The sequence below is a fragment of the Coregonus lavaretus genome (genome assembly GCF_964263955.1).
Source record: "Coregonus lavaretus genome assembly, chromosome: 7".
Taxonomy (NCBI): Eukaryota; Metazoa; Chordata; class Actinopteri; order Salmoniformes; family Salmonidae; genus Coregonus; species Coregonus lavaretus.
The window spans coordinates 2,057,899-2,072,707 of NC_139994.1; the positions used below are offsets into that span (position 1 = coordinate 2,057,899).

The window sequence follows — 14,809 nt, forward strand, 5'->3', positions numbered from 1 at the left end:
GAGCATATCGAGTGAAGCAAAAGCCTTGCTAGGTCTACCTTTTATAAGACATTGGTACAATGGCATTTTAAGAACTACCCCTGTTATATTTGGATTCACATTTATTTTATGTACCTCTTTTTATTTTGTATTTTGTATTTTTTACCTTTATTTAGTTCTGATTTACAACTGCGACCTGGCCAAGATAAAGCAAAGCAGTGCGATAAAAACAACAACACAGAGTTACATATGGGGTAAAACAAAACATAAAGTCAAAAATACCACAGAAAATATATATACAGTGTATGCAAATGTAGCAAGTTATGGAGGTAAGGCAATAAATAGGCCATAGTGCAAAATAATTACAATTAGTATTAACACTGGAATGATAGATGTGCAAGAGATTATGTGCAAATTAGCAAAATAAATAACAATATGGGGATGAGGTAGTTGGGCGGGCTAATTTCAGAAGGGCTGTGTACAGGTGCAGTGATCGGTAAGCTGCTCTGACAACTGATGCTTAAAGTTAGTGAGGGAGATAAGAGTCTACCAGCTTCAGAGATTTTTGCAGTTCGTTCCAGTCATTGGCAGCAGAGAACTGGAAGGAATGGCGGCCAAAGGAGGTGTTGGCTTTGGGGATGACCAGTGAGATATACCTGCTGGATCGCAGACTACGGGTGGGTGCTGCTATGGTGACCAATGAGCTAAGATAAGGCAGAGATTTGCCTAGCAGTGATTTATAGATGGCCTGGAGCCAGTGGGTTTGGCGACGAATATGTAGTGAGGACCAGCCAACAAGAGCATACAGGTCACAGTGGTGGGTAGTATATGGGGCTTTGGTGACAAAACGGATGGCACTGTGATAGACTACATCCAATTTGATGAGTAGAGTGTTGGAGGCTATTTTGTAAATGACATCGCCGAAGTCAAGGATAGGTAGGATAGTCAGTTTTACGAGGGCATGTTTGGCAGCATGAGTGAAGGAGGCTTTGTTGCGAAATAGGAAGCAGATTCTAGATTTAACTTTGGATTGGAGATGCTTAATGTGAGTCTGGAAGGAGAGTTTACAGTCTAACCAGACACCTAGGTATTTGTAGTTGTCCACATACTCTAGGTCAGACCCGTCGAGAGTTGTGATTCTAGTCGGGCGGGCGGGTACAAGCAGCGTTCGATTGAAGAGCATGCATTTAGTTTTACTAGTGTTTAAGAGCAGTTGGAGGCTACGGAAGGAGTGTTGTATGGCATTGAAGCTCGTTTGGAGGTTTGTTAACACAGTGTCCAATGAAGGGCCAGATGTATACAAAATGGTGTCGTCTGTGTAGAGGTGGATCTGAGAGTCACCAGCAGCAAGAGCGACATCATTGATATACACGGAGAAAAGAGTCGGCCCAAGAATTGAACCCTGTGGCACCCCCATAGAGACTGCCATAGGTCCAGACAACAGGCCCTCGCATTTGACACATTGAACTCTATCTGAGAAGTAATTGGTGAACCAGGCGAGGCAGTCATTTGAGAAACCAAGGCTATTTAGTCCACCAATAACCTCTGGGTTAAGGTTTGGTAATCGCAGCTCAGTACCTCTGGGTTAAGGTTTGGTAATCACAGCTCAGTACCTCTGGGTTAAGGTTTGGTAATCGCAGCTCAGTACCTCTGGGTTAAGGTTTGGTAATGGCAGCTCAGAACCTCTGGGTTAAGGTTTGGTAATGGCAGCTCAGAACCTCTGGGTTAAGGTTTGGTAATGGCAGCTCAGAACCTCTGGGTTAAGGTTTGGTAATGGCAGCTCAGAACCTCTGGGTTAAGGTTTGTAATGGCAGCTCAGAACCTCTGGGTTAAGGTTTGGTAATCGCAGCTCAGTAACTCTGGGTTAAGGTTTGGTAATGGCAGCTCAGTACCTCTGGGTTAAGGTTTGGTAATGGCAGCTCAGAACCTCTAGGTTAAGGTTTGGTAATGGCAGCTCAGTACCTCTGGGTTAAGGTTTGGTAATGGCAGCTCAGAACCTCTGGGTTAAGGTTTGGTAATGGCAGCTCATGGTACACAACATTGCAGTAAAACATTGGGCGGCAGGTAGCTTAGTGGTTAAGAGCGTAGTGCCAGTAACCGAAAGGTCGCTGGTTCTAATCCCCGAGCCGACTAGGTGAAAAATCTGTCGATGTGCCCTTGAGCAAGGCACTTAACCCTAATTGCTCCTGTAAGTCGCTCTGGATAAGAGCGTCTGCTAAATGACTAAAATGTAAAAAAATGTAAAACCAGCTCTATTACAAACTCTATAACAGACTCTATAACAGACTCTGATTGCTCCATAATGGAAGTTCTTCTTTGCCAATTTATTTACAGTCTAGAACTCATCTACAGGTGAATGGAGTTACAGTCTAGAACTCATCTACAGGTGAATGGAGTTACAGTCTAGAACTCATCTACAGGTGAATGGAGTTACAGTCTAGAACTAATCTACAGGTGAATGGAGTTCAGGACAAGGATCACATATAGGATCACATATAGGATCACGGAAAGGAGCACGGAAAGGAAATGATCACATAAAGGCATGCTTTTCTGCCCTCTCCCTCTGCTAATCTTTCTGACCCCCTCTCTCTCTCTCTCTCTCTCTCTCTCTCTCTCTCTCTCTCTCTCTCTCTCTCTCTCTCCCTCTCTCTCTCTCCCCTTCTCACTAGGCCTATGATGAGAGCTACACAGAGCCAGCGTACGAGTCATACGACAATTACTACAGTCAACCACAGGCGTGAGTCACCAATCTCTCCATCTACTGGCAACAAACCACACACATGCACACACACACTAGCGCACACTCTGGCCTCCTTGCTCTTCACGGTTACACTTACCCTATTTACTAACTGGATTATTGAGTTATGGGGAACGTAGGGACTGAAATAGGCTATATTTCTGAATTCATACGGATGAACTTTCCTACCCCTGTGGTAGGATTATTTTGAGTCTACGTGTTCTTTAATTGGAGAAAGAGATGGGCTGCTGTCTTCAGCTAACTGTGACTAGGTTATCGCTTGGCTAACATCAGTTATTAAAGCTATTCTATTTACATATTAAGTGATTTTTATGAATGAAATGTAACTCAAACTCGCTTGGGTTTGCATTTCTGGTTAGCTTGATAAGCTAGTTAGCAACCTACCTGGTTAGCTTGATAAGCTAGTTAGCAACTTACCTGGTTAGCTTGATAAGCTAGTTAGCAACCTACCTGGTTAGCTTGATAAGCTAGTTAGCAACCTACCTGGTTAGCTTGATAAGCTAGTTAGCAACCTACCTGGTTAGCTTGATAAGCTAGTTAGCAACCTACCTGGTTAGCTTGTTTAGCCGGCTAGCTTGGTGTGCTTCTATTTGAAATGTTATTTTTCCCATGTTTTTCCTCTTAGAGAGCCAGAGTACTATGAATATGGACACGGAGAGGCACAGGAGACATATGAACCCTACGGTAAGACATCACTACTCCACTCTAAAGCCAAACCTCTCACCCTTTATGGGTGAGGGAAATCTGTTTTCTGTCTTGATTATTGCTCTCGGCGTGTGCCAACATGTGGTTTTTGTTTCTGTAGTCGGTAAATTTCACGAATAATGCTGACAACAACAATGTGTTCAATACATCCTTGTTGAAGTGCGCTTGGGAACCAGAAGGAAATTGTGTCAGTTGGAGATGTCCACTTGACGGCCAAGCTCATTTTGTAATTTCTGTTTTTGTCTATGTCTGTCTGTTCTGTGTGTGTGTGGTTCACCCCTCTAGCCCAGCACGACTGGAACGGGGCCCAGAGAGTGGCACCGGGGGGAAAGGTCCCACCTTCCAGAGCGGCGGCTAAGGGCCCTTACCGAGAACACCCCTATAGACAATACTGAACTCACCATGACAACGCCTAGCGACCAACGCTACTAACGTTAACAAGTTGCCCTGACAACCAACCACCAACCTGTCTACCACGGCAACTCTCGCTCTAAGCAACCTTCGAAAAAAGTAATTGTCCGTTTGGTTTTGGTTTGGTATTTTCTACTACGCTGGACTTTTACATACAGAAAATGAGGATCTTGACTGATTGAAGCTGGTTTGATATTTCATTCAGAGCGACCCTAAAGCATTTTTTAGATGGGTTAGAGAAGATAACTGTATTTTAGTTTTAGTTTGGTTTGAAGTTTTAGTTAATCTGTTTTTATCTCTGACCCTATCTCTCCCTTGGCTTTTTTTGCATTGTTGACCGTAACCTTTTTTAAAAAACATTTTGGATTTAAACTCATTTCTAGTGGAGTTAGAGACTGCTTATCCACTTGTTAGCATCTTAAGAAAACCATTTTAATTATTTTGTTAAAAAATACTTTTAAGGGACAGTTGCAGATTCCCATTTAGGCTACATTTCAAAATTCTGTTTTAATATAGCAAAGTAAAAGAAACGTCAACGCTGTTTCAATTATGTAATATAGACCAAACAAAAACTTTAAATCAAGTCAAAGGAAACAGTAAAAACAAACAAATGTTAATGGGATTTGCAGCAGCGATCTATTCATTCTTGATTTATAATTCATATTTGTTTTAAATAGTATTTAATTAAAAGTTGTACATTTAGACTTAGGCAGCAGGGATTATATAATGATATTTTGTCATTGTACATTAGAGTTTTGAAATATAGGCCTAATAACCACTGTTGAGATGGACTGTCCTCACATACTTCATTTGTTTATTAAAGTTGTTCAACAATTTAAGTTAATTTAATTATGGCTCTACAGTCAATTTCTTCTTAGAAGCAGAATATGGTCTTAGATTGGCCTCATGATAAAAGAAAACATCACGTGTCAGAACAGGATCTTATTGGTTGATTCGAGTCTATAAACTGCATGTGAAAAATGACGCAATGAAGGATTGGGACAAAAATCTCCACATGGGTTTTCTCTTTATACAGAGAAGGGATCCTGCAGTTTATTAATCTGATCTCTTGTACATACTTAAAAAAACGTCCAAACTGTACGTATCCACTATTCTGCCACTGGTATATAGTGGCTTGCGAAAGTATTCACCCCCCCCTTGGCATATTTCCTATTTTGTTGCCTTACAACCTGGAATTAAAATGGATTTTTTGGGGGGGTTTGTATCAGTTGATTTACACAACATGCCTACCACTTTGAAGATGCAAAATATTTTTTATTGTGAAACAAACAAGAAATAAGACAAAAAAACAGAAAACTTGAGCGATCTTTTAAGTCATACATTACATTTTAGTCATTTAGCAGACACTCTCATCCAGAGCGACTTACAGTTAGTGAATGCATACATTTTCATACTGGCCCCCCGTGGGAATCGAACCCACAACCCTGGCGTTGCAAACGCCATGCTCTACCAACTGAGCTACAGAGGGCCACATATTCTCAATTGGATTGAGGTCTGGGCTTTGACTAGACCATTCCAATACATTTAAATGTTTCCCTTTAAACCACTCAAGTGTTGCTTTAGCAGTATGCTTAGGGTCATTGTCCTGCTGGAAGGTGAACCTCTGGCCCAGTCTCAAATCTCTGGAAGACTGAAACAGGTTTCCCTCAAGAATTTCCCTGTATTTAGCGCCATCCATCATTCCTTCAATTCTGACCAGTTTCCCAGTCCCTGCCGATGAAAAACATCCCCACAGCATGATGCTGCCGCCACCATGCTTCACTGTGGGGATGGTGTTCTCTGGGTGATGAGAGGTGTTGGGTTTGCGCCAGACAAAGCGTTTTCCTTGATGGCCAGAAAGCTCAATTTTAGTCTCATCTGACCAGAGTACCTTCTTCCATATGTTTGGGGAGTATCCCACATGCCTTTTGGCGAACACCAAATGTGTTTGCTTATTTTTTTCTTTAAGCAATGGTTTTTTTCTTCCGTAAAGCCCAGCTCTGTGGAGTGTACGGCTTAAAGTGGTCCTATGGACAGATACTCCAATCTCCGCTGTGGAGCTTTGCAGCTCCTTCAGGGTTATCTTTGGTCTCTTTGTTGCCTCTCTGATTAATGCCCTCCTTTCCTGGTCCGTGAGTTTTGGTGGGCGGCACTCTCTTGTCAGGTTTGTTGTGGTGCCATATTCTCTCCATTTTTTTATAATGGATTTAATGGTGCTCAGTGGGATGTTAAAAGTTTCTGATATTGTTTTATAACCCAACCCTGATTTGTCCCTGACTTGTTTGGAGAGCTCCTTGTTCTTCATGGTGCCACTGGCTTGGTGGTGCCCCTTGCTTAGTGGTGTTGCAGACTCTGGGGCCTTTCAGAACAGGTGTATATACACTGAATACATGTGACAGATCATGTGACACTTAGATTGCACACAGGTGGACTTTATTTAACCAATTATGTGACTTCTGAAGGTAATTGTTTGCACCAGATCTTATTTAGGGGCTTCATAGCAAAGGGGGTGAATACATATGCACGCACCACTTATCCGTTACTTATTTTGTAGAATCTTTTGAAACAAGTAATTTTTTTTCATTTCACCACCAATTTTGACTATTTTGTGTATGTCCATTACATGAAATCCAAATAAAAGTCAATTTAAATTACAGGTTGTAATGCAACAAAATAGGAAAAACACCAAGGGGGATGAATACTTTTGCAAGGCACTGTATGTACCCTCTACATTAAAATGCATTATGCTCCATGTGTAAGGCTTGCCTAAATAGGTAACTACTACATCTGTCCAAAAGATGTTTTGCAGCAGTTTGTCAATAAAGACTAGTTTGTTTTTCTATGAAACTTCCGTAACTTGGTTTTATTTCTTGAATATTTTTTAAATAACATTTTAATAGTTAGAGGTGTTTTTAATTTGTATTTCTCTTCAAAAACACATTTTTTTAAAATTTAAATGAATTGTATTGTAGTCTGAAGACGTTAACCTAAATGATGTCTTGATTTATTATTTAAAAAGCAGTACGACTTATTCTTTCTCTCTCTTTCTATACTTTTAAAAAGGAGCCCAGAGGTAAGACCTCTAAAATAACCTGGATAGCTTCCTAATGTGTTTAGCGCTCTAAAGCATTGAATGCCTGGGTATGTATAAAGACTTTTTCAATCCATCTTACCTGTGGTCGTAGACGGTAATGAGAAATGCATTGCTAGACTCTTGTTAGTAAAATTTAACTGAACTCCAACCATTTAAGTCTTAGGTTTCAGGGTTTGACCCGATGTTCATGTCGTGTGTAGAGGCCGACGCGGTGGCTACTTTTAGTAAAGAGAGTAATGGCAGTGCAATGGAGAGGATGATTTTTAACCGTAATCGCTCCACTATAAAGGTAACCCTAACCCTAAATGTGTCATTTGATAGTGTGTTTATACATTGAATTAAGCTGCTGGTAAATGCGTTCAATTTAGTAAAAGAAGAATTCTAGTCATGTCAAAAAAAGACAAATCAAAAGTAAAGAAAAAGTAACTTCCAATATTATTGCAGTTGTAGATTTACTAAAATAACTTGTATGTGTACTAACAAAATATCAATAGCGTTATTAATGCAACTCTTGCTAAAATGAAAATCTGCAAAGTCGAATCTTTATCAATATCTTCTGAACCAGTTGAGGCGCTGCTACTTTTTCTTTGCAATATTTGTGTGTAAACATTGCATATAATGTAACACGTTTTACACATTATGTAGAAAGTAATGGACAAAAGCTTGAGTTGCATGACTACAACTACTCTGTCGATTTTGCATGGTTTTAACTGAACTGTCCACTAGTGTTTTTCCATCGGTTATGGATTTAGTGTGTCTCTTCCCTCAGGTCCAACTGTTAGTCAGTCATGGACCAATCAGAGGGTGGCTTACTGGAGAGATGACCAATCAGAGGTCGGCTTACTGGAGAGATGACCAATCAGAGGTCGTCTTACTGGAGAGATGAGACCTTACGCACCTCAGGTAGGCGTTTGTTTCGCTAAGGGGTTTTGGCAACCTAGTTTGCCAGTGTCCGGTTTCTCGATATCGATGGAACTTAGCCTTACGAGTGTTTTAACGATGCATCTTTCCTGCAATGGCTGACAGAACGGTCACTAAGTGCGTCGTTGGAGCATGTGTCGATACTGATAGGATCGAAAAGAAAGGGAGCGCTGCTCTCGGATCAGCGTTCTCCATTCAAATATTTTCCTTAACATTATAGTTATTTCACAATCAGCTCCTAGAGAGATATTACCACCTGCGGCTACAGATATTGAGGTGGCTTATCCTAATGCTAATGAATAATAAATCACAGATTTAAATCTCATCATCGTGCACACGTTACACATCATTAAATATATTGAGACAAATTTCAGACGGTAGCAAAATAGAACTCAATTGATTGTGGTCCTCTGCAGCTCGATTGGTAGAGCACGGCGCTTGTAACACCAGGGTAGTGGGTTCGATCCCCGGGACCACCCATGCGTAAAAATGTATGCACACATGACTGTAAGTCGCTTTGGATAAAAGCGTCTGCTAAATGGCATATTATTGAACAGGAAATGTATTTCAATATGACTGAATTAGGCCTGTAGACTACTGTTTATATTTTAATGCAGTCATCTCGGTTTTTCATTTGAAGCATATTTTTTATACGTCGCTTGCAAAGACATTGGCAACTTTGTATTTGTAGTCAACGTTGTTCTGAAGTTATCGGCGGTCACATGCATAGACATTAAAACCAGAACATAGAGACGGATAAATCATGTGATTCTATATTTAGCAGAGCTCTTCGGTGCGTCAATCTAAGGAACATAATAAAAACAATCCCCATTAGAATCTGTCAGTTTAAGCTAGAGATATCTGTTTTTTTGCATTGGATGCATCTTAATAGAATACCACTGTATGAGTCATAATACCCATAAAACCTAGCGGTCAAACAGGGAAATGGTTCCTATGGTTTTTCCACCATTCATTTTTCCCATAGGGGATTTTAGAAACACTTAAAATAAGGGCTGTGTTCCGTGTAGGCATACCCTGGCGTGACATTTTGATAACAGTGTAAATCTCTTTAGGACAAGGTGACTTTAATCAATATATTCGGATCTATTTACTCTCAGATTCGAAAATCTATTTACTCTCAGAGCTCATCACCAAGCTAAGGACCCTGGGAATAAACACCTCCCTCTGCAACTGGATCCTGGACTTCCTGACAGGCCGCCCCCAGGTGGTAAGAGTAGGTAACAACACATCTGCCACGCTGATCCTCAACACGGGGGCCCCTCAGGGGTGCGTGCTCAGTCCCCAGCTGTACTCCCTGTTCACTCATGACTGCATGGCCAGGCACGACTCCAACACCATCATTAAGTTTGCCGATGACACAACAGTGGTAGGCCTGATCACCGACAACGACGAGACAGCCTATAGGGAGGAGGTCAGCGACCTGGCCGTGTGGTGCCAGGACAACAACCTCTCCCTCAACGTGATCAAGACAAAGGAGATGATTGTGGACTACAGGAAAAAGAAGAGGACCGAGCACGCCCCCATTCTCATCGACAGGGCTGTAATGGAGCAGGTTGAGAGCTTCAAGTTCCTTGGTGTCCACATCACCAACAAACTAACATGGTCCAAGCACACCAAGAAAGTCGTGAAGAGGGCACGACAAAACGTATTCCCCCTCAGGAGACTGAAAAGATTTGGCATGGGTCCTCAGATCCTCAAAAGGTTCTACAGCTGCACCATCGAGAGCATCTTGACTGGTTGCATCACTGCCTGGTATGGCAACTGCTCTGCCTCCAACTGCTCGGCCTACAGAGGGTAGTGCGTACAGCCCAGTACATCACTGGGGCAAAGCTTCCTGCCATCCAGGACCTCTATACCAGGCGGTGTCAGAGGAAGGCCCTAAAAATTTTCAAAGACTCCAGCCACCCTAGTCATAGACTGTTCTCTCTGCTACCGCACGGAAAGCGTTACCGGAGCGCCAAGTCTAGGTCCAAGAGGCCTCTAAACAGCTTCTACCCCCAAGCCATAAGTCTCCTGAACATCTAATCAAATGCCTACCCAGACTATTTGCATTGAGTCCCCCCCCCCCCCCCCCCCGCCTCCTCTTTTACACTGCTGCTACTCTCTGTTTATTATCTAATCATAGTCACTTTAATAACTCTACCTACATGTACATATTACCTCAATTACCTGGACTAACCTGTGCCCCCCCCACACTTTGACCCTGTGCCGGTGCCTCCTGTATATAGCCTCGCTATTCTTATTTTACTATTGTTGTTGTTATTATATATATATATATTTTTTGGGTATTCTTTCTTAAAACTGCATTGTTGTTTAAGGGCTTGTAAGTAAGCATTTCACTGTAAGGTCTACACCTGTTGTATTTTGCGCATGTGACAAATACAATTTGATTTGATTTGATTACACTATTTGATTACACTATTATACATTGGCCAGAACCATATACACTGGCCAGAACCATATACATTGGCCAGAACCATATACATTGGCCAGAAGCATATACACTGGCCAGAAGCATATACATTGGCCAGAACCATATACACTGGCCAGAACCATATACATTGGCCAGAAGCATATACACTGGCCAGAACCATATACACTGGCCAGAACCATATACACTGGCCAGAAGCATATACACTGGCCAGAACCATATACACTGGCCAGAACCATATACATTGGCCAGAAGCATATACACTGGCCAGAACCATATACACTGGCCAGAAGCATATACACTGGCCAGAACCATATACACTGGCCAGAACCATATACACTGGCCAGAAGCATATACACTGGCGAGAACCTCTAAGTCTCTCTTTTATAAGGCTCTTGTGGAGGTTAGGTTCCAAGCTGTCACAGCCAAGTTAGCATGTTACCATTATACTATCGTTGGGGCTTTTGATACAGATCATAGCAAGCCACCCTGGAGAGGCAAGGATCATGCTGCACTGATAACAAGGCTTGATATGCGTCCCACCCTTTTCCCTATATAATGCAATATAAAGGGAAAACGGGGCCATTTGGGACGCAGGCCTGCTTTGACATAGACTCTTCCCCCAATAGTTGTTCTCCAGGAGCCAGTCCCAGTCAGTGAGGATGCTCATTTGGTGTCAGCCATTACCTAGGGGACATGACTAATGAGAATGTACAGATTCCAGAGTTGTGAGGTTGTGACAGGAGAGTAACCATGGAGCCCTGGGGGGTTGTGACAGGTCAGTAACCATGGAGCCCTGGGGGGTTGTGACAGGTCAGTAACCATGGAGCCCTGGGGGGTTGTGACAGGACAGTAACCATGGAGCCCTGGGGGGTTGTGACAGGTCAGTAACCATGGAGCCCTGGGGGGTTGTGACAGGTCAGTAACCATGGAGCCCTTGAGGGTTGTGAAATGGAACCTGCAGGAAGGGAAGGAAACATCTGCTAGTTCAAAAAATGACAAGTGATGATAACATCAGAACTATGTTGAGAAGCTAGTTTTTCTTAACTGGGGTTGGTGATTTAAATTATCTGTACTTCAGCTTCATATGGCTGTTGTTAAAGTAGGGAAGGAGTGACCAACCATCCTCCTGGAGAGATAAAGGCTTTCCTTCCAGCCCTGATCCAATGCTCATTTATTTAGCTAATAGTCTAATACTTGAGTGGAGGGAATGTTGAAAATATACAATTAGATTGGTTCTGGTTCTCATTCTGCAAAGCATATTGAATATATCAATGTAGATTTGGATCTTGTTCTCCTACCTCAAAACGTGTTGGATATATAAATGTACATTGGTTCTCGTAAGAATGAATGCTAACATGATTGTTTGGTTGTGTTCTCTGTGTTCCCCTCTGCAGTGAGGTGGTGCAGGAGCAGCAGGGTTCTACATGACAGAGCTCTGGATCTCCATCAGGCTCCACAGTGAAGGACTGACCCAGTAGAGGGCACCAATACTGGGGGAGAGCAGTCCTGAAGGAGGGCAGGCTGCCAAGAGGACCAGAGAGCAGATGTAGCCTACAGGGGAGAGAGAAGAGGAGGAGTGATTCTAGCTACAGGCTAGCCAAACTGTGAGGCTCTGGATCAGCATCTGAATGAGGGGAGAAAATTCTGGAATGTGGATTATGACACTAACTGTGAAGCTATGACGCTAACTGTGAAGCTATGACGCTAACTGTGAAGCTATGACGCTAACTGTGAAGCTATGACGCTAACTGTGAAGCTATGACGCTAACTGTGAAGCTATGACGCTAACTGTGAAGCTATGACGCTAACTGTGAAGCTATGACGCTAACTGTGAAGCTATGACGCTAACTGTGAAGCTATGACACTAACTGTGAAGCTATGCTTGTGATGTCTGTATGTTTTACTGTGGAGTTTTGATACTGTACTGCTTATTCACTGCTAGCACCTTTGATACTGAGCACTTTTATATTGGTTTCTAATGTGAACAGTTTCCAAGACACGTTACAGTTTCTAGGAAGTGAAACTTCATTGTTATGGAAATGTACTATGAAAATGACCATCCAGGCTGTAACCAGCTGTGAAATTGGTTTTAATTTCCCTTTAATTGCTTGTCTTATCCTTTCTTTGAGATTGAATCTGTATCTGTTCTGCTCGAGTCCTCTGCTGCTCGTCACGTCGTTCACACACTGAATATCACACACACACACACACACACACACACACACACACACACACACACACACACACACACACACACACACACACACACACACACACACACACACGCTCCTGCCTCTCCTATTACCCCTGACACCCTCCTCCCCCTTCTGCTCCCCCCTCCTGCCTCTCCTACTTCCCCCTCCTAACTCTCCTACTCCCCCCCTCCTGCCTCTCTGCTCCCCCCTCCTACCTCTCCTACTCCCCCCTCCTACCTCTCCTAACCCACCCTCCTACCTCTCCACTCCCCCCTCCTACCTCTCCTACTCCCCCCTCCTACCTCTCCACTCCCCCCTCCTACCTCTCCTACTCCCCCCTCCTACCTCTCCTACTCCCCCCTCCTACCTCTCCTACTCCCCCCCTCCTACCTCTCCTACTCCCCCCCTCCTACCCCTCTGCTCCTACCTCTCCTACTCCCCCCTCCTACCTCTCCTACTCCCCCCTCCTACCTCTCCACTCCCCCCTCCTACCTCTCCTACTCCCCCCTCCTACCTCTCCTACTCCCCCCTCCTACCTCTCCTACTCCCCCCTCCTACCTCTCCTACTCCCCCCTCCTACCTCTCCTACTCCCCCCCTCCTACCTCTCCTACTCCCCCCCTCCTACCCCTCTGCTCCTACCTCTCCTACTCCCCCCTCCTACCTCTCCTACTCCCCCCCTCCTACCTCTCCTACTCCCCCCCTCCTACCCCTCTGCTCCTACCTCTCCTACTCCCCCCTCCTACCTCTCCTACTCCCCCCCTCCTACCTCTCCTACTCCCCCCTCCTACCTCTCCACTCCCCCCTCCTCCCTCTCCTACTCCCCCCTCCTACCTCTCCTACTCCCCCCTCCTACCTCTCCTACTCCCCCCTCCTACCTCTCCTACTCCCCCCTCCTACCTCTCCTACTCCCCCCTCCTACCTCTCCTACTCCCCCCTCCTACCTCTCCTACTCCCCCCCTCCTACCTCTCCTACTCCCCCCCTCCTACCCCTCTGCTCCTACCTCTCCTACTCCCCCCCTCCTACCCCTCTGCTCCTACCTCTCCTACTCCCCCCTCCTACCTCACCTACTCCCCCCTCCTACCTCTCTGCCCCCCTACTCCCCCCTGACACTCTCCTGCCTCTCCTACTCCCCCACGACTCCCTCCTTACCTTCTGTATTTCCACCTGCTCCTCCTGTCTCACACACACATACACGTACGACAGACAAACCCTGGCATAACCCAGCCTATGTTGCCTTGAGGATATGAAATGCTAATATTAAATGCATTTGCATGTGCTTGCATGTACTTTCCCCTCAAATGTGCAAAGCTTTTGCAACAAATGTTGGCTTGCTCACCTCAGTTCAACTTCCAAGTATGATAATGCTGTGAGATCTGGCTTTGAGGGAAGCGTGTGTGTGAGGGAGATGGAGAGAAATTGCCAGCATTTGCTCCCTACCTCTCCTACACTCCCCCTCCCCCGACCCCCTCCTGTCTCTCCTACTCCCCCCTCCTGTCTCTCCTACTCCCCCCTGACTCCCTCCCCCCTCCTGTCTCTCCTACTCCCCCCTCCTGTCTCTCCTACTCCCCCCTGACTCCCTCCCCCCTCCTGTCTCTCCTACTCCCCCCTCCTGTCTCTCCTACTCCCCCCTCCTGTCTCTCCTACTCCCCCCTGACTCCCTCCCCCCTCCTGTCTCTCTTACTCCCCCCTGACTCCCTCCCCCTTCCTGTCTCTCCTACTCCCCCCTCCTGTCTCTCCTACTCCCCCTTGACTCCCTCCCCCCTCCTGTCTCTCCTACTCCCCCCTCCTGTCTCTCCTACTCCCCCCTCCTGTCTCTCCTACTCCCCCTTGACTCCCTCCCTGCCTCCTGTCTCTCCTACTCCCCCCTCCTGTCTCTCCTACTCCCCCCTCCTGTCTCTCCTACTCCCCCCTCCTGTCTCTCCTACTCCCCCCTCCTGTCTCTCCTACTCCCCCCTCCTGTCTCTCCTACTCCCCCTTGACTCCCTCCCTGCCTCCTGTCTCTCCTACTCCCCCCTCCTGTCTCTCCTACTCCCCCCTCCTGTCTCTCCTACTCCCCCCTCCTGTCTCTCCTACTCCCCCCTGACTCTCTCCCCCCTCCTGTCTCTCCTACTCCCCCCTCCTGTCTCTCCTACTCCCCCTTGACTCCCTCCCCCCTCCTGTCTCTCCTACTCCCCCCTCCTGTCTCTCCTACTCCCCCCTCCTGTCTCTCCTACTCCCCCCTCCTGTCTCTCCTACTCCCCCTTGACTCCCTCTCTGCCTCCTGTCTCTCTTACTCCCCCCTGACTCCCT

The 14,809-nt window shown here is 45.2% G+C and overlaps 1 protein-coding gene across 1 annotated transcript in view; it reads left to right on the forward strand.

Annotated features, from left to right (window-relative positions):
• Positions 1-6,704, forward strand: part of LOC311132350 (KH domain-containing, RNA-binding, signal transduction-associated protein 1-like) — a 28,099-nt gene extending 21,395 nt beyond the window's left edge. Inside the window, exons 7-9 of the mRNA XM_084165596.1 lie at positions 2,649-2,716; positions 3,363-3,421; positions 3,728-6,704. Of these exons, the coding sequence (XP_084021722.1) occupies positions 2,649-2,716; positions 3,363-3,421; positions 3,728-3,837 (237 nt within the window). The 3' untranslated portion in view covers positions 3,838-6,704. The remainder of the gene's footprint in view (positions 1-2,648; positions 2,717-3,362; positions 3,422-3,727) is intronic.
• Positions 6,705-14,809: the final 8,105 nt, after the last annotated feature.